This window comes from Haplochromis burtoni, unplaced genomic scaffold, assembly GCF_018398535.1.
Source record: "Haplochromis burtoni strain Fernald_Lab_line unplaced genomic scaffold, NCSU_Asbu1 Contig_417, whole genome shotgun sequence".
NCBI classification, from domain to species: Eukaryota; Metazoa; Chordata; class Actinopteri; order Cichliformes; family Cichlidae; genus Haplochromis; species Haplochromis burtoni.
In genome coordinates, this window is record NW_024582778.1 from 4,331 (window position 1) to 23,888 (window position 19,558).

The window sequence follows — 19,558 nt, forward strand, 5'->3', positions numbered from 1 at the left end:
TTAAAAAGAACGAAAGTATTTACAAATGGTGCAAATCAGTAAAGCTCTGAAGAAGACACAGTCTCCTGAGTGTTCGTTAAAGCCATTTAATGTTTAGCTCTCTGCAGAAGCCGGATAGAGACATTCAGCTAAGGGCAGAAGTATCTTCTTAATATACACTGAATGATCAAGAAGTGAATTTTATAATTTAAACATATAAAGGGATAAATAAAATAAATTAAAGGAATTAAATTATTTTGTAATTGACATTAATAACTAATGCATATTTTAATGCGCATGACTCTCCTGGTGCTCTGTACTTAACAGACTAACAGTGAAAAGAAAGATATAGCCTAATCTCTTATTTTGACTGTATGTTTTTTTTAAAAAAACGCAAATAAATATTTTTTATTTGAAAAACCCATAAAGCTTTTTTTTTTCCATTTTTTAATTTAATGCATGAACTGTAACTTCAACCAATGGTTTCATATTCTGCTTGCAAATGAGTCTTTCAGGCCTCATCTTTGTGAGAGTTACTAGATTTGAATCAAGTCAGTTTGAACTTGGCAGCTAAGGCTAGAAAGCTTGGTTAGGAAGCAAACCACACATCTCCCACGTACAGACATACAGTGCTCAGCATAAATGAGTACACCCCCTTTAAAAAGTAGAAATTTAATCAGTAGCTCAATGAACAAAAGAACACTTTCCAAAATTTTTATTGGTTGAAGCAAAAATGAAATACACCACGCAACAGAAAACTACTACATCTAGTATTTTGTATTACCACTGTGATTTTCAAGGACAGCACCAAGTCTTCTAGGCATGGAGTGAACAAGTTGGCGACATATTGCAACATTATCTTTTTCGATTCTTCAAGAATAACCTCTTTTAGAGAGTGGATGCTGGATGGAGAGTGATGCTCAACTTGTCGCTTCAGAATTTCCCACAGGTGTTCGATTGGGTTCAGATCAGGAGACATACTTGGCCACTCAAACACCTTCACCCTGTTCTTCCTCAGAAAAGCAACAGAAGCTTTGGATGTGTGTTTTGGATCATTGTTGTGTTGGAAAACTGCACGATGGGCTTTTCTTTGTTAAGTAATTCCCTTATATCATCACCTGTTTGCTGGGCACCTCTTAAATGAATCATTAGACTCACCTGTGGTTGAATGCCTGTTCATTCGAATTTTGTAGTCTTAAGTGTGGCTTTTCTCCTAAGACTAACTGGGGTGTGTTCATTTTTGCCACATGGGCTTGAATTAATTTGTTAGGAAAATCACTTTTTTGTCTGTGCAAATTCACAAATCTTGTTCGCATTCAATGGCCCACATTTGTGGGAGAATTTTGTAGTATACTATCTCATAGAAATGTTGATTGTGAAAGGAAACTAAAGGTTTTCTGACAAATGTAGTGGGGTGTACTCATTTATGCTAAGCACTGTATATCTGCTAATTAGTGCTAAGTGATGGACAATATACTCAGAAAAACGAAGGCCTAAACTCCTTCGGTGGGCTGTACCACACAGCAAGCCATTGTCAATTAATTTCATTAAAAATTCAAGACAGACTGACAGAACACAGTTGAGTGGTTCAGTTCAGTGACTCAGTGAGGCCTTGCAGATGGCTGTCAGCCAGCCTGTCAGTGAAAGCATACACTTTAATAAAGGAAATTCAGAACCACTAGCAAGAAATTTAATGCAGAAGTATAATCATTTAAAGTAGAAATATTAAACTGTGATAGTATAAAAATGTAACTGAACATTAAAGATTCCAAAAATGCTACGTTCCAAAATAATATTACGTTTTAGATGACAATTGTAGGTGCCCATGTTAAACAAATGCTAACTTTTCTGTTAATGAGCTCAGTGTTTGTCAGTAATCCCTGTGAGCCAAAACTACCTTTAAAGCTGAGGAGCTGATTTTTTTTATTCTTTTTTTTTCTACTTTAGCTGAGTCCAAGAATACAAGTATGCTCCTGGAAATGAGGACAGCAGATGCACTTTGAAACTGAAAAGACAAGAAACACCCACTGAACCAAGAACAAACACACTGGTTTAATCTTGCATATTCAGAGCTATAAATTTATTTGCATTCTGTTACAGTATGTTTCATTGGCATTTCAGAAAATAAGTCAGCCTTCAGTTAAAACATATATATTTATTGATATGTATATATATATATGTGCATGTGTGCGCAAGTATAACTGATTCCAACAAATCAATAACGGCAACATTCACAACAAGTATTTCTATAGCTCAAAGTTTAAAACAGCAATATTTAAAGGGGCAGTCCCCTCTAAAAATCAAGTGTGCATATTTTCACATATTTAACCTGGACTGTAGCAGTCATCTAGATTATTTTGGTGTGGGTTTCCAAGTTTTAGAAATGTAACATTACTGAGAATACAGTGGAACCTGGAATCTCAAAAAGTTAATTTGGTATTAACACTCAGCAGCAGCAGCATCTCTTTTCATAAACCATAACCCGGTTCCTTACTACAATCCACAAACGTCACTGCAAGCAGTGAGCAGGAATTATTTTCCTTCTTCTCTACATCTGCCAATTAAAGGAAGTATTTATACATGTATGTAGTAAATATTCTTTTTTTTTACTGGTGCTTTGAGTCAAATGCCATTTAGTTTCTTTAAATTCAAGAGAAGGGGGAGACGCCTCTACAGCTGATAATCCAGATCAGGAAATGTTTCTACAGACCAAAGCAAAATATGTACATTTCAAAAAGATCTCCAACAAACATTTTGCCATGTTTTAAGTAATCAAGTCAATGTTACGATACATGTATCAAAGTTAAGCAGCATAGTACAGTACAGTAAATGTAAAGCGGTGTGTCAGAGGCACTTGTTGAATCCACATGGTTCAATCAAAACTACACATTTATATATAGTATTTAATCACACTAACAATACCACGAGAGCCTACAAATACAGTAAACAGTGCAACATTTCTTGAAGGTTTTTGCTGTGACGTCACAATCAACCTTGATAGGAATCATTGTTTTTCTTATATAAAACTGGAACCTTCCAGAAGGTGGATGGCAGAAAGCAAAAAAAAAAAAAAAAAAATCAGCCACAGCAAAAAAACAAACAAAAAAAAAAGTTGTATATATACAGCTTTTCTTTCAAGTCCTCCAGGAGCAACTGAAGTTCATTAAAACACTGAGAAGAGAGAAATCAAAGCTACGAAATCATCTCACCTCCCAATAGCACTCACAGTCACAGGGATGGATATTCCAAAAGCCAAGTTAATATTTTAAATAACACAGGAAACATTTAAAATCATGACTAGATCCAGCTTACGTACCTCAGCGATGCTTTCAGGACAGTACGGATTAAGATCATTACCTTACAGCTAAAAACTCTGTGTCTACCTGTACTGGCTGTACTGTTTTAAAGAAGAGTGGAAAGGAAATTTAAGTTGTCTGGTCCTGCAGACCTCTACACAGTCACATGCAGTGACTGTGGACGTAGAGCTTCTTTTGACTACTGTCATCTGAGGGGTTGCTCTAACTAGCCATTATCTAACCATAAATTAAGACATTTTTAATGTGTAAGCAGCTGGTCTGGCATCACACCGGTTTTGCCATTGAAATAAAAACTTAGCAGTGTAGGTTCGCACACTGGCATCGAGGATACTCGACTCCAAGTAGTAAGCAGTGCAGGCTGACAGCTCATTTTTCACAGAATAACTACTCAGTCTGAACGTGACCATGGTGCCCTTCAAACAAACACGGACCGTGGGTTTTGCTAACTCATGTTCCCTTTTCCTTTTCATTACAGTAGCAGTAAAGTGAAGTTGGAGCCGAACCTATTCTTAAGAGTAGGTGTGAGCATTTTTCCTCCCACAGCATTGTAGCGTGTTCAGACCAAGTACAAAGCCAAGCTTTCATGTGCCTCCATTTGGACTATGCAAGACTTGACTTGTGATATTCTTCACATCAGGAGATAGGAACAGAAGTGTCAGATATTTTAATTTCAGTGAAAAGTTGTTGTTTTTATGCTTTGCGGCAAAAGCCATAAAGCATAAACCCAGAGCAGCTGTTAAGTCTTGAAAACACCTTCAAATTGAAAACTACTGGAGGTGAATATTTGTGGGTTGCAAAATAGTTCAAAAACAGTGGTGTGACATGAAACTTTGGTTCGCAATAGCTCTGAACACCACTGTAGTTACTGTAAGTGTGGAGGGGGTCCACTGGGTGGACTCAGTGATATAACTTTGGTCATCGTGGAGTGAATGAGTGGATCCGTGTGGTTAAAAAAAAAAAAAAAAAAAAAAACAGTACAAGAATGAGTAATTGTATCTGCAGTGGTTTGTGGATAATCAGGCCTTAACCATTTCCTTGAGTATCACAAACCCTAAAATATTCTTCACCCATCCATTGTGACACAAACATATTTGGTAAAATCTAAGCATTCCATCTTATTTATTTTTACTCATAAAGACTAAAAGAAGAGTCAAATTTCTTTGCTCAACATGATGCCAATTTAAATGTGAGCTTCCATTTTAATGCGTTTGACTGCTGAGGAGTAAATGACAAAACAGCCTCACTGGTAGCATTAGAAAGATCAGTGGTGCAGATGGGGAAAAGAGAGAACAGTTCCTAAGTTGCTTTTTCAGCTGCAGGTTAAGAAATGCGACAGAAAACCTTACAGTTTCCCAAATCTAAGACTTTTGACACTTCAGTTCTAAAAGTCATCACCAGACACAGCTTTGTCGAGTCCATTGATCCTTTCAGGCAGCATGCCTTCCTCAATGGCTACCTTGGATGCTTGGACCTAAAAGACAGATGAGCAGATAACACTGATGCTGACCTCCATCCACACGAGAACAGTACTGCAGAAAATCCTTTTAAGGTGTAATTCCAAATAAAAGACAATAATATCTTTTCATGTATTATTTCCATTACCTGGAATGGTTCACTTATTCCAATGATGCACTTCAGAGCGTTACAGTAGTAGCACAGCACGCAGTCTCCTCCCTGCACGGGGATTTCCTCCTTACTTACATAAACCTACAGAAACAAGAACATTTCCATCACCTGAGGCTTACATGCACTTTTGCTCCGGCTCATGTTTAAACTGCAGTCCCACTCACTGAGACAAGAGTTACCACCTGTATAACCTCCTCGTTGAAGGCCACCTCGTCGTCTTTGACCCACGTGTAGGTGATGTAGTCTGACACGCTGCTGAAACCAACCTGAAAATTCACACAAACATGAAGACTTTCAACTAGCACACTGAACCAGCCAGCAGTGAAACACGTGTTGTCAACCTTATAGAGGCCGATCCAGTCCCAAGTACTGGAGGGGAATGGCTGCAGAGGGCTGTAGACCACCATGGCATCAATATCTGCGCTCCAGTCGCCCTCTGCCCGCAGACGCACCAGAGGAGTCTCGTACATCTTCCTCAGCTGTAGGCACGCACAAATCAACAGTCCAAGTTAGAAACCACATTCTGTACAAGAGGAACCACACAGCTATGGAGACTTTCAAAAGAGGGATAAGAGAGTCACACTATCATGACAAAATCTATGATGGATAGTTAGAGGAGATTGCATCATTATTGAAGTCACATTCACTTTGTCAGAAGAGTGTGAAGCCAAAGCATCTAAAACCTGTTTTGCATGTAAGCAGGGGGCGACTCATCTGCATACAAAAACACTTTTTCAGTTGTACGAATGTCTATGGGAAAAAATGACCTGTCAAGTTAAGTTACAAGTACAATAAAGAATTTTCAGATAAGTTTATAGTCTCAAGTGCTTTCAGTTACAATATATTCCACGGTAATCATTAGAACTCCCAAAAAAAGAGGACTGCTAAGGAACCATATTCATTTCCAGTGTTGGGAAGGTTGGTTTTAACTCATTCACTGCCAGCCATTTTCAAATCAGGTAACTCCCCACTGCCAGGGTTTTTGAGCATTTTTACTCATTTTTGAAGAGCCACAGAAAACTGTGCGTTTTTCAATTGACGTCTATAGACGTCAATGGCAGTGAATGAGTTAAAATGTATTCCAATACAGATTACAGATTACATGCTCCAAAATGTATTTTGTAACGTATTCCGTTACGTTACTCAATGAGAGTAACGTATTCAGAATACTTTGGATTACTTGATATATTATCATGCTTTTTACAACTACATGAATGTGCTATTGCTGTGTGATTTATTATGATTACTGAAGGATACTCGCCGTACCAATACCAACTAGATTTTTAAATCTTAATATAAAATGAGTAACAGTAGGTGGACATTAGGTAAGGCTGCGCTTTTTTGCAGCGATCTTGTATACAAAACTATTCCGCGCATTTATAAAACAGGTGCGCGGCTCTGAACCGTAGTAAAGGGACCTCTGGCTAATACGTCGGGTTCTTGTCGGGCTCGTAACCGAAAACTAGTTTTACTTTGTTGTCTGGGTCAACTTTGCTAGCGAGAGACAGAGAGAGGCGTTGAAAGGCTGCTCCAAAGGAACTTATTGTTTTGGAGGAAAACACAGTGTACAGTCGAGTCTTAATAGCTTATTGTTACACCCCGGCCTAGGCAACCGGCGTGCAACGCAGGAAAATAAAAATAAGGCAAAAAACACACGAGAAAAAACTAATACGGGCTTCCACAAAAATAATCCCAAGATGAGATTTAAAGCAAGATACGACATTTATTTACATCACCAAACACAAGGCGCCAAACTATTTACAACGGGGGGGAAGATCGCGACCATGACATACAGAAACACAGGGCTTAAATACATAGAAGGAGCAATTAGAGAATGGACCACAGGAGGGATACACAGCTGGGGCAAATAAGACCTGACGAGACAAGGAAACGTAAACTGAACACTAAGATAACACAGACTTTCAAAGTAAAACAGGAAACACATAACAGTCACGCCAAAACAAAACGCCTAAAACAATACACTGCCACCACCGAACCGTAACACTTATTTACAACTAGGCACTCTTTTTGGCTGCAGTGGTTATTTTTATTATTATTATTATTATTATTATTATTATTATTATTATTATTATATTTAGATGCTTCCATTTCCGGTTGGTGACAACTCGCACTCTTCAACTCTCCTTTTTCTCCCTCCTCGCGCTCACAGACACATAACGGGTACAGCAGTCCATTTCCCCTGCAGCACGGACTACACTGCCCATGAGGCTACATTCTTTAGAGCTATACCTGTAACACTCTGCCTATTGCCTTCATATTAAATAATTTTTTTTGAATAATAAATTTTACATATATTTCTTCACGTCATTATGTGAACCACAAGTACAGGTGACACAGGCCGAGAGATTAAGACACAGGCATTAGAGCCTCTTAATGCGTGATTTGTTTGGGTTTCCACCGGAGTGGAATGACCACAAATAGAGAGGGCGTAACCTAAGATGAAACAGAAAAAGACCGCCGTGTAATCCATTTATTTCAACAAACTGTATTCTGAACACCACCCTTTGAAACGGTACCTGTAATGGAATACAGTTACTCAGATTTTGTATTTTAAATACGCAACGTCGGTACATGTATTCAGTTACTGGTCCTTTAAAAATGAATTTTTGTTTTTAGAATGGGTTGTCAAAACTTATTTGTACAGTGAAATGAGTTTGATATTTCAAAATATCAGCTTAATGTCCCCGTAATAACTGCAGCTACCTCCACACTGAGCAGTAAGTGATGTTTCCCATCACATCCTGCATGCTCACTTTTAGTGGGACGCTATGATAAGGATGATGATTTACATCATCTCCAAAAGTGTCGACAATAAATACACAACACAATCAACTGATGACCTGCATCAATAATTCAGGTCATAAACAAATGACTGAAAGGTGACTGACTGCATCTGGATAGTCACAGTTTCCAGTTTCTCACCTCCAGTGTGAAGATACCAATGACAGGCTTGTGGTCACTGATGCTGTACTCCATGATGCTGGTGTACACGTCCTGTCTGATTTTCAGGGGGTACTCCATGTCCTCTTCCAGCTGCTTGAGCTTCTTTGCATCTAGCCCAACTTTGTTTTCATTTTCCTCATCCGGGGGCAGGGCTTTGGGTCGGAGTCGCCACAGAATCCTGTCAGTCCAGGCAGGCTTACGCTTCTTAGCACTGGACAGGTAGTTATAGATGACAGATGGACAGAGAGCAGAGGCCAGTTTGAGTTGTCAGACAAAGTCAAGTGTTTAAAGCAAGAACCTGCGTTGGTATGAGGCACACGCCTGGCTGAAGTGCCTTATACCAATACGATGTGGGGCTGGGGAGAATAAAAGGTTCAGGCAGCAAATGACATGCCAGGACCTCAGTGACGGGGTAACTGGAAAGTATTTCACAGGTACAAGAAAACCAGCACACTGATGTATTCTTTGAACTGCTGTTTGTTAAGAATACTTGGAAAACCTGTTTTATAATGCATGTTGTACAGAGCACTTTGAGTACTCCGGGAGAGTAGAAAGCGCTATATAAGAATCAGTCCATTTAGCTTTTATTTACAGTACAATGTTTAAGGCCATCACTGTCACCAAAGGGCCGCCAGGTATCAGTTTGAAAATGCCTATTTTTACCCCTCATCCTCCTCCCTTACCAAACACACACCTCTGGCCATCACCCAGAACCCCCCCCACCCCCACCCCATCATACATAGTGCCAGCTCTGACTGGAACCCTGTTATAATCAAACACACTCTATTATCCACAATGGTAGTACCGTATTAGCATGACATGCATTTACAGCCATCCATGTTAGGCACATCATATTTATATAACACATTCTGAAAGCTAATGCTGTAGGTTAAATTTGCATCAGTGTAGACATGATACATAAAGGTACCCTGTGGAGATTCTTTTCTTTTTTATATATATATCTCATTTGACAAACAGGAACTTATGCTAGCTAAAACTACAACTAAAACTTTGCTCTGATGTGCCCGTAGAGATCAAAGCATCCACAGTGTACCTTTAACAGCTGCCGTAATGTGAGCGCAGATGAAAATCTGTAGCACCAACAAGCATTTCGGTCTTTGATTTGCAAACACAACCATAGGGTTTGTCTTTCTTAGACTGTTCAGCCCCTTTCAGACACACTGCTGGCTAATAAATCCGTTAAAGTGACGGCTCTCTTTCACACAGGAGTAACTCTTACATTAATGTTACTCATCAGACTTTAATTAAGTGGTCTAATAACACTTATCCAGCTGTGCTATATCCAACATCGGGCAGTACATCAACGGACGTCATTTCTCGATTTCTGACCAAGGTGTTTATACTTTGGTAGACACTTGGACACTTGCAAATGTCACATCCTGCATGTAGTATTAAGTATCCCTCCACACTTTATAAACTTTAACAAAATGTACCCTTTAAAAACAGCTAAAGCTGAACTGAAGTACACAGCATTAATTAACAGTAATTAATGAAGTGTTGCCTAAGAAAAACACATCCAACTGTCCTGCTTTGGATAAGTTGGTGATGGATTCTGGTGCTGTGTGACACTCCAGGTATGTGATAAAATCAGAGGAAAGCCTCCCACAATTAGCTCAACAACACATTACAAATCTGATCTGTCGTTGACTCATAAACTTAGTCACAGTGAAGACTTTCCCACTGTATTTGATGTGTAATAAATACTAAATGTAGAGAAAAGTAAATGTTTCGTGTTTTTTGCAGAGGTCTGTGTGCCTCTCCAAAAACCAGAGCTATACTAACAATGTGTTTCACACTCTGATTTAATTATTGGCCAGTGCTTGCATTGAAATGTTTACTGTGTATTGCTGTTTTGATACACAGGAGCATATTAAGCTGTCTGTGATATTAGTTTGTCCAAAGATCATGAGCTAGAAACTACAAGCAGGCGTGTCAAACAGTTTTGTTTTGTTTTTCTCGTGTTATTGCTGATCGGGACTTTCACCAGAACAATCATGGCTTTTAGTGTACTGAGGGAGTGGAGATGCCGGACAAACACGTGCAACAGAAATTTCTTTGCAAGCCCATCCAGCTGATGTGACTGCATTCATGACCCACATCGTCAGATCGCTGTCCCAACTTTTAGAGAAACATGGGCCGTGTGCTCTTTAAGGCACGAAGCGCAGGAAAGGAGCACATGTCTGAAAGGAGCCTGAACACCTGTGTGTTTGTTTAATGTGCAGCATGTTACAGATAAACATAATCGTCAGTAAGCCTTTGAACACATGAGTGACATTTTAACTTACCACATTAAAAACAAAAAAAACATGACACTACTTTTACTGCCGTGTTAAAAGTAGCGTGTACACATAGTGAAGCTCGGTTAGGTGAACTACGTGCTAGATAATGACATGTATTAAGAAGAAAGAGGGAAATGTGGACAAATCGATTCTGAACTCTTACTTAAAGCCAAACCATGTGTTGTAGAGTCTGTAAAGTTGGAAAGAGGTACAGATAAAAACATATACAGCATACTGTGAGCAAAGAGAAGGGTGAGTATGATTCATGGTTTTTATGGTGATGTTTTCTTGTGTACTACCTGGTGTCATAAGTATCAGAGCTACGGTCAAACTTATATGTGGGCTGAAAGTCCAGAGGCCCCTCCTCAAACTCCTGCAACACCTGCTCCTTCTGCTTCATCATGATCAGCTGAAAACAATAACACATGTTTCATAGTCACATTACCGAGGCTGCTATGTGGGATGGAGGATCAGGAGCTGTGAGACTCTTTAAAGGGCCACACCTGGTCTTTGCTCCACAGCAGGCTGTAGTTCTGCTTGTCGATGCAGGTGCGGACAAAGTGCATGCCGTGGTCCTGAATTCGGAAGTTGAGATCTCCAAACCAGAAAACCAATCTTGACCAGGAGAGGGGAGACAGAGAAGGAGGACGGTGACACATGAAAGAATAATGAAGAAGTGACTTTGGTGAGATATGTGAAGCTTCAACATCATTTCTTATCCCAAACATTCAGGTGAATCACAGTTTGTATCCTGTGCGTCTTCTCACCTGTGATCAACAATAGTTGGAGCTCTTTTACAGTCAAAGCTCTGCATGTCCATGATATACTCAAACTCATCCACCCTCTCTGAGGCATAGTTCATATGAGCAGCCAAGTGGCAGTTAAGGAAGCAGAGTGTGTGGCCATAGAAAGATAATCGGATGGAGACGCCGCCTTTATTACCCTGAGAGTGAAACAGGGTTGAGAAAAGAGAAAAACAGTGAATGTGTTGAACTAGACTCCATACTCTGTTCAGTTTTTAAGCTGCAAGAGACACAACTCCTCCACCAGCTGGTGACCCTCATGTAATAAATGCAGAAGCCCTCTTGAAAACCAAACAAAAATACTGGAGTTCACAAAGTGGGATCTGGTTTCACATATGTTCCTACATGTTACTCAATTCCTCATTTCAAGGAGAAGTGTGCTAGTTTTACACATTAGAGGGTGTTTACACATGTGAAACAGAAAACCAGCTCCAACGATGACAGTGAAAGGAGTACACAAACCAACATCCACCGTTTATATACAGTCTATAAAGGGGCCAGCACTACTTCTCTTGGAAGTGTGAGCTTGGCTTAACCCTTTGAGACCTACCATAGAACCAAGTCCGCCAGAGCTTATATTATATTTTTACATGCTGTGGAGCCATTTTTGGGAGCATTTCAAGTTGCTATACATCAATACAACCATTACAGCCCAAATTTTAATAATATGTCTGCATTAAGTGCATAGTAATTACATAAATCGCAAAAAAGTGCAATAAACTACAAAAAAATTGAAAATCGTTTTTGTTTTTTTAACATATATTTCTAGTTAGAGAAATTTAAGAGGCTCATCCCTCAAAACTGTAAATACAAAAAAGTTGCACAAACTAGTTTCCCACCAAAGGAAATTTATTTTGAGTGTCTTCATAGTTTTATTTTTGAAATACACCAATTTTTATATACTGCAGGAAAAACAGAAATAAATATTATACTGCAAATTTGCAAAATAACAGCATATGCATCAAAATAAACTATTTCCAGCAGTGCAATATGAGTCCTAAGCATCCCAGAAACGACACAGAAAGTCATAAAGCCAAACATAACTTTTAAAAACACAAGTATAGGCTCATAAGGCCCCGATCGTAAAAAACTACATTTCCGCAAAATGACATCACTTCCGGTTTCGGGTAGCTCATGGCGGACATGCGACAGTTCACGCTGATGGACGTAGGAAGTGTTACAAACAGCTGATCGGATCGGCAAAGCGTGTTTCTGGAATATTATGTTTTTGTTGCTGCAAGCGCTTTTTATGCAATTTTTGCGAAGCTATATGTGGAAGGAAACTGTGACCGAGGACAAGCTGATGGCATAAGATGTAAGTACAACTCCTCCGGTTTCATATGCAAAAAAAATTATTGCGCTAGCTTACGTGGTTGCAGAGCTACCGGGATTTAAAAATAGTTACGCAAAATGGAGCGTGCCCGCTCCGACCGGCTTTAAAGGGTTAATGATGATGATCAAGTTCATCCATCTGAAAGTAGACAGTTCCTCTGAGCTGACCAAAAATCTGAATTCAAGGTCAGTATCTGTGGGTGGGATTTGTGACACTACAATAAGCTGTGACTGATTTAGGCTTTCCTTAAACAGGCATCCAACACAAATAGGAAGGAAAGGAAGGAGGAAACCTGAAGTCTGCACTTGTTCACAATGAGGACAGACTTAAAGAAGACATCCTAAATCCACTAATTAAGAATTTTGGCGGCAAAGGCTTGTTTTGAATAATAGTTTTTCCCAAAGTACTAGAATGTTTTGCTTTTAAATAATAATTTTAATACACCTTTAAACAAATAACCAAACAGAGATGTACTCATCTCTGTTTGGTTATTTGTTTAAAGGTGTATTAAAATTATTATTAGTATCTAAAGTATCTAAAACCTGAGGGGACCAATGCATGCACCAGATTTTTAAAATAATAATAATAAAAAAATAATAATAATAATTAAAAAAAAAAAAAAAAAAAACACAACAATGCAGCTAAGGGCTGTTCGATATTGGATGACAATATACATCTATCGTTTCATATTATGCTATCGTGGTGTCGCAAAATAAGCTGTTTATGACAATGTTTTCTCATCGTTTTCATGGTCACTGTAGTGGCTATATTAATTTCTTAAAGTTCTCTCTTTCTCTTTTATTTAAAATAACCACATTACAGACAGACAAGCAGCTGTTTTTACGTGTACTTTCGTTAGCAACAACAACGGTAAAACCATTGTTTAGCTCCACTGTCTGCTTGTTTATTTTCCACATAAACCTTTCACAATAAAGCTCAAGATCCTGTTGAGACTTTTCAAAATAACTGAAATGATATGCATTATTCTCAAACATCTAATTTCCGAATATGCATCCAACAAATTACCTCAAATAAAAACATGAAGTAACTATAAAGGACTAGGGACTAGTAAAGCGCTATATAAATACAGGCCATTTACCATTTACCATAAATGGCGCTTACAGTCACCACATGGATGCAGGCACAGAGAATACCAGCATGGCCAGTGAAGATGAGGCATAACCAGTTAGCTCCAAACAGAAGGACTAGTCGAGGACCTTATTCCAAAACAAGGGCTACCTCTGTAGCATGGACAGGGTTTGGTTATGACACAGACCAGAAAACTGTATTATGAAAAATTATGCTGCAAACCAGTCCCCACCACAGACTCAAACACGACAATCCTCTTCTAACACCTACGGCCAACTACACAAGAATCCCGTGAAAGAGTGCAGAGAGAGTTTACGGATGAGAAGCAAAAAAGAGCTGTCAGGTGCTCAAAATAAACGTTAGACTCAAACGTTAGAACAGGCTTTTCCCCACAGCACGCCATGTACTAAATACTCACAAAGAAAATGCACTATTTTGCGATATATATCGTTATTGGGATAAGAAATGTTTATATCGGGAAATTAGATTTTGGTCATATCGCACAACCCTAACACATCTGATTGATTTAGATCACCCCCCCCCCCTTTTTTTTTTTTTTTTTACATCTGAAATTTTTCTAAAAGTGAAATAATAAAGCAGTTCAGCATTTCTCACCCAGTAACCAAAGAGGCCTGTGCGTGTGTACGTCGCCTGGACGTCTCTGATGAAGGGGACGTGCTCCAGCTTGGAGAAGAAGAGCAGCAGCAGGCCCTGCATTCTTATGGACGACACCTGAAACACACACAGCACAAACTGTGTTCTCCTGACCCTGTGAAAGTGTGCATCCACTGTATTGCATGTGTGGGAGTTTTCTAAGGTTTTTTACCTTGATGTACTTCTGTGGCGCTAAAAGCGACATCAATAGATAACTCCACGGGTCATCGAACACAGCATCTGACACAAACCTCAACGGGCCAGAGTACACTTCCTGCAGACTAACACACACACAAATCTGATTGTAAATCGGCCCCTTATCCACTTATACAGATGCATTGTGCATCACATCACCTACCCAATGACGTAAAGGTCAGGGCTCTTTGGAGAGTTCAGGTGGAGAAGTGTGGTCACATCGTCTGGAGGATCAGCTGTAGCCACATTCCACGTTACCATGTGCAACCTGTGGGCACAGAAGAGGAAATTACAAACAGTCTGAAGTAAACAACTAGATCAGAGGTAGGCAACACCAAGCCTCAAGTGCCAGTGTCCTGCAGGTTTTAGATGTGTCCTTGATCCAACACAGCTGATTCAAATTGCTAAATTACCTCCTCAACATGTCTTGAAGTTCTCCAGAGGCCTGCTAATAAAATCATAATTTGACCCAGGGTGATATTGAAAACCTGCAGGACACCGGCACTTGAGGCCTGGAGTTGCCTACCCCTGAACTAGATATCAGGTACAACATTCAACCTTTAAAACAACCGAGACCATCTTAAATTATGGCTTAATTTTTCCAGGTATGAAAATCAGATGACCTGAATTATAACCTCAATAAACTCTTTCCTGGTCCCTTTTGGGTCTCAATAACAAATTTCAAATCTTCTTTAAGACAACACAATGTTCACTTTGTATATTATGCTCCCCATTAGAGTCACAGGAGCACTAAAGCATTATATACTTTGGGGCGAGACTGCATCTTAAAATATACCATGTAATTGACAGGTCACTACAATAAAACATGTGACACTAGATGATACAAATACATGTGGCTTCAGCAGCTAAACATTCAGCCCAAGGCTTCACAGATGGGACTTGGGATGGCTGCGTCCATGATGTACACGCATTCAGCTGCAGCATATCATTTAGGCTTCACAATCAAAGAAGTCCTTTCAGCTTATCTCGAACCAAAGACGAGCCCGTAACACAGGTTTAAAAGCTGCCACAATAGCACCATTGTGCAATTACCGTAAGCAGGCCAGGCTGATGCAGTTGACACATAATCAGATCAGTCATCCTTGAACCCAAACTTGCAACATTCATAATATGGAATAATATTTTCACACTTACTTAAGTGTAAGTAATAAAAGCATATGAATTAAATTTAAAAGACTGCATTTTCTTGGATGGTTTCACTCAGCAAGGGTCTTGTGTTGGTCTCTGGTCACTGCCTGAAGCCAGACAACAACTACAGGTCATGTTGCAATGGGATCACGCCAGCCACAATGAGTTCTCAGTGTTGCTTTCTGCAATACTAAAATGTGTCCACAGTGAGACAAGAAAGTCCTCTCCGTTCAGAAGCATTAAAGGACAGCGAGGGAACACTCCTGAATTACAATATACGAGGATGTTTTGGTAGAAGATGTAGAAATATAAACACAAAAATCAAGTAATATTAATGATTTCTAAAACTCTAATTGGTCACAAACTTATTAAGCAGTTTAAAAAACAACAACAACATATTTGACTTTGATGCTCTTCTCATATCCCAGATAAATCCCACAGAAATTTAGATAATTTAAAGTTAAATGCTCAGATAAATCCATGGAGGCATTTCAAAATGACTGCTGAGTTTCAATACAGCAGCTGTCTCTAAAACCACATTTTAGCATACTGACGCACAACAGGGAAAGACAAGGTAAGAACAATACAAGCTACACTACTGCAACAAGTACAAACTCATTAAAGCGATAAAATCTCCAGCTTCAAACATCAACAGAGGCGGGTGAGCAGTCAGCATCAGTCTCCACCTGAAGCTGTCCTTCTTCGGCTTGTTGGCTCTCTTGCCGCAGACGAGGAAGGCGTAATCCAGGGTCTTGACCACCTTCTCGTGCAGCTCGTTTTTGGGGTTCAAGTCCTCGACGCAGGTCATCAGCTGGTGAAGCCGATGGAGCAGGGCCAGTTTGCTGCCCGTTGACTGTGTGGAAACGCTTTCGGTGCGTTTACGCTCTATGCTGCCCAACAGCCGAGTAATTTCATCCATCCTGGTCCAAAACTGCGAGGCCTGCTTGAGCCGGTGATGGAAGATGTTGGAAGTAACAAAATAGAAATGTAAAAAGGGAATCAAATGAGCCACAGTCCTCCTTCTGCAAAATCAAACCACTGAGTGAAGTGGCATCTAAACCCCCGGCTCAGGGGTTTAGGTGCTCCAGAGTTGAACAGAGTGATTAGAGAATTGGTTCATTTGCCCACAATTTGTCTTTGTGTTCTGGAAACTGTTTATAATCTCATTGTTAAATGTCTAAAGGTTAGTCCTATTAAACATTGGGAAATCAACTTGCATGGGTGATTGGAAACACGTCCCTTTTCATTCAGCAAGCCGTCAGGCTGTCCTTTCCTTGGGCAGAACACCAGCAACACATTGCTTTTTTTCCCCCTCAAATCCGCATTAGGTATGTATTGTTGGGCAACCTAATCCACCTGCCAGAATGCAGTGACATTTGTTCACTGGCAAACAGCGGACTGGGTCTGGTCTTGGAGCACATTTAACCCAAATGGGACAAACATACGTGCTTCTAGAAAAGGCTGAAAGTCCTGAGAGCTACACTAGGCAGCCAGAATATCACAAGCCTTACATTAGCTAATGTGGAAATGCATCACACAGTAAGAAAGGCAGGACAAACACAGCTCAGCGGGGGGGAAAGGAAAGGAATACGTCTTTTAACCAGCTTTACCACTAAACTTGGTGATGTCATGTTGGTGCAACAAAAGGAGAAGCTCAACTGGCTAAAACAACACTACAACACACAAGACAGAAATGCCTTATCAGTGGGGAAAAAAAAGAAGACATGTGGGAAAAGGGCTGGAGCTGAAGTACAATATAGTGAGAACAGCAAGAAAATGTTCTGTTGTTTCTTAATATAAATAAGCGACCAACTTGGCCACTGCAAGACTGAGTTCCTTTACAAAAAGTAGATCACTGCTGTTGCAGCTCAACAGCATTTTCCTTCTTTCAAATTATTCAAGTTGAAAGGTGAAATATTTCTTCTCTATTTGTTTGTTTTTGGATGTCTGATATCTAATGTTAAAGACTTTTCACCAAAACTGACTAAAAACCACAGGACTAGAAAAATCAAGCAAGTAAGAAAAACAAACAAACAAACAAACCACAAGTACGTCCTGTTCCGAGACTTGAGTTGAGTAAATCATACAGACCATTAATAAAATGTGGAAAATTCCACTAAAAATACACCACAGACATGATGGAGAGGTTTAGCTGAGTACATTAGCTGAGGTGAGATACTCCCTAACTTTAAGATCAATCACCATAGCTGTGGACACCATGGACCCCACGTGTAGTTACATTTTCTAGAGAATTGTTGTTTAACTGCCCAGTTTACTTTGTATGGTTTCACAGGGGTTTCCAGTTATGATGTAGCTACAGTGCAAATTTACAGCTAAAACATAAATTCCCAGTAAAGCTTAAACCATCCAAACAGCTGAATTACAATTACCTTTATCCCGTGAGTTGGTATGAATTGAGACGTAAGCTTTTGAAGCCAGGAACTGGAGTTTATGTACCCGGAGGCTTCATCTGTCTATATGCACCTCATCCGCGCTCTACTTTCAAGTCATACTGAATGCATGAATTTAATTTTCTAAATTACTGTCCACGCTTCACTTAACTAGACCCCTGATTTTTTATTTTTTTTATAAAAATAAAAAATCGACTGTGACTTTAGGAGCTTTTTAAAAGGATTTTTTGATACGCAAGCCCGTACTCCATTAAGTTGCGTGAACCTCTAATGTGTTAATTTGCACTAGCGTATGTCTAAGCGTCTCACCCCAACACTTTATAAATTCAAATTACCGGCAAAGCTTGCTAGTTACCTGCTAACTTAAAGCCTTTTCTAATACAGTCACTTCTGGCTCCCAGAGAAACACAAAGCTAACACCGACCCGGTCACAGTGACTCTGTTCATCTTTCACATCCATGCACCAACCTGAAGCTTTCCTCCTCCTTCTCCCCGAGGTCTAACTGATGACTTTCCAGTGGCTCTTCACTGTCCTCCATCGGGTCCACACCTGGCAGGCAAAGAGGCAAATTCAGTCAAATCAACTTCATTAAGCTCACGTCGCCACGAAATGAAAGCACAAACTAAAGTAAAAGTACAACTCTTATGCATAGTTGTTAGCTGACAACGCTAACTCACAAAGTTTTCATGACTGAAGTTTAACTAACCTGAGTAGGGCACATTTCCCACCCCCGGCTTGTGCATATTCTTTTCTACCAAGTTTGTAGCATTTATTTACACCCAGCTAACATCTTACAGCCATTCACTACCGTGGTGCTGCATCTGATAAACACAGCGCTAGCTACACTGCGCAGTTAGCGAAACCAAGCGTCTTGCTTTTTCACATTCAACAGCAAACACTTTAATCAATAATTATGCCCGATAATGATTTATCGTACGCTACCTTTTATGCGTTAGTAGTATTTGTGAATGTTGTTTTATCTATTTGCAGGAAGCTGTACAGTACATCAATAATCCAGCCTGCGGGCTCACTAATAGGGAAGTTGATTACTTTCAAAATAAAAGCACGAACAAGATAAGGCACAAGGACTTAGTTACAAGTAAGACACACGACTGGCACACAAAACCGGGAAAATGCCTGTTAATTGAGACTGGAAGTTGGCTAGTTTAAAAGAAAAACGCTAGAGTTAATTGTTTGTACACCAAATCTATTTCAATCTAAACTGCCAGTATATAATATAATCATACGCGAGTAAAAATGTAAGTTTACTCAAAAAAGTTCTGCAAAGAACACAAAATAATGCTAAAAAAATAACAATACTATTTCTGTTAAAGCATGAGGAATCAGACTCCTGTCTTCAACAAGATTAAATGCCAGTAATCAAGACTTTTGACTTCTGCCAAGTATTTTAAAGCTTTAAAAAAAATAAAAAATAAATAAAATAAAAAAATTAGTTTCAAAACGCACATGTGAATATTTTTCTCCAGGGCACTGACAGCCCATTTCCTTTTTTGTGGCACCCAAATGTGTCACAGAAAATAAAGGTCAAAATCACAATAAATGTTATGAATTAATCTGGATATTGTATGATCTGTATGAAAGACATTCAGCTATATCACAGAAAGGGTCTTTGGTGGGGGGGGTGTTGCTGAAGGTTTAAAAGATCACTGAGACACTTACAGCAGAGATACAAATACATATGTACAAATGCAATGAACAATGTTATAACTCATATTT

The 19,558-nt window shown here is 39.4% G+C and overlaps 1 protein-coding gene across 4 annotated transcripts; it reads right to left on the reverse strand.

The window, feature by feature from the left end:
• Positions 1 to 366: 366 nt before the first annotated feature.
• Positions 367 to 18,892, reverse strand: inpp5ka (inositol polyphosphate-5-phosphatase Ka). Of its 4 annotated transcripts, XM_014340862.2 has the most exons (15): positions 18,764 to 18,871; positions 18,289 to 18,370; positions 16,096 to 16,349; positions 14,424 to 14,528; positions 14,238 to 14,346; positions 14,027 to 14,143; positions 10,954 to 11,129; positions 10,690 to 10,801; positions 10,486 to 10,595; positions 10,350 to 10,376; positions 7,866 to 8,097; positions 5,264 to 5,401; positions 5,105 to 5,188; positions 4,899 to 5,003; positions 367 to 4,767 (listed from the first exon to the last, which is right to left on the reverse strand). In XM_014340862.2, exons 3-15 carry the CDS (start codon positions 16,326 to 16,328, stop codon positions 4,678 to 4,680), a joined length of 1,638 nt encoding a protein of 545 aa, XP_014196348.1. In that variant the 5' UTR covers positions 16,329 to 16,349; positions 18,289 to 18,370; positions 18,764 to 18,871; the 3' UTR covers positions 367 to 4,677. The 4 variants fall into 4 exon arrangements, with proteins under 4 accessions (XP_014196348.1, XP_042069030.1, XP_005944747.1 ...); XM_042213096.1 differs by lacking the exon at positions 16,096 to 16,349 and having other exon boundaries at positions 18,764 to 18,892; XM_005944685.3 differs by lacking the exon at positions 10,350 to 10,376.
• Between the last annotated feature and the right edge of the window lie 666 nt (positions 18,893 to 19,558).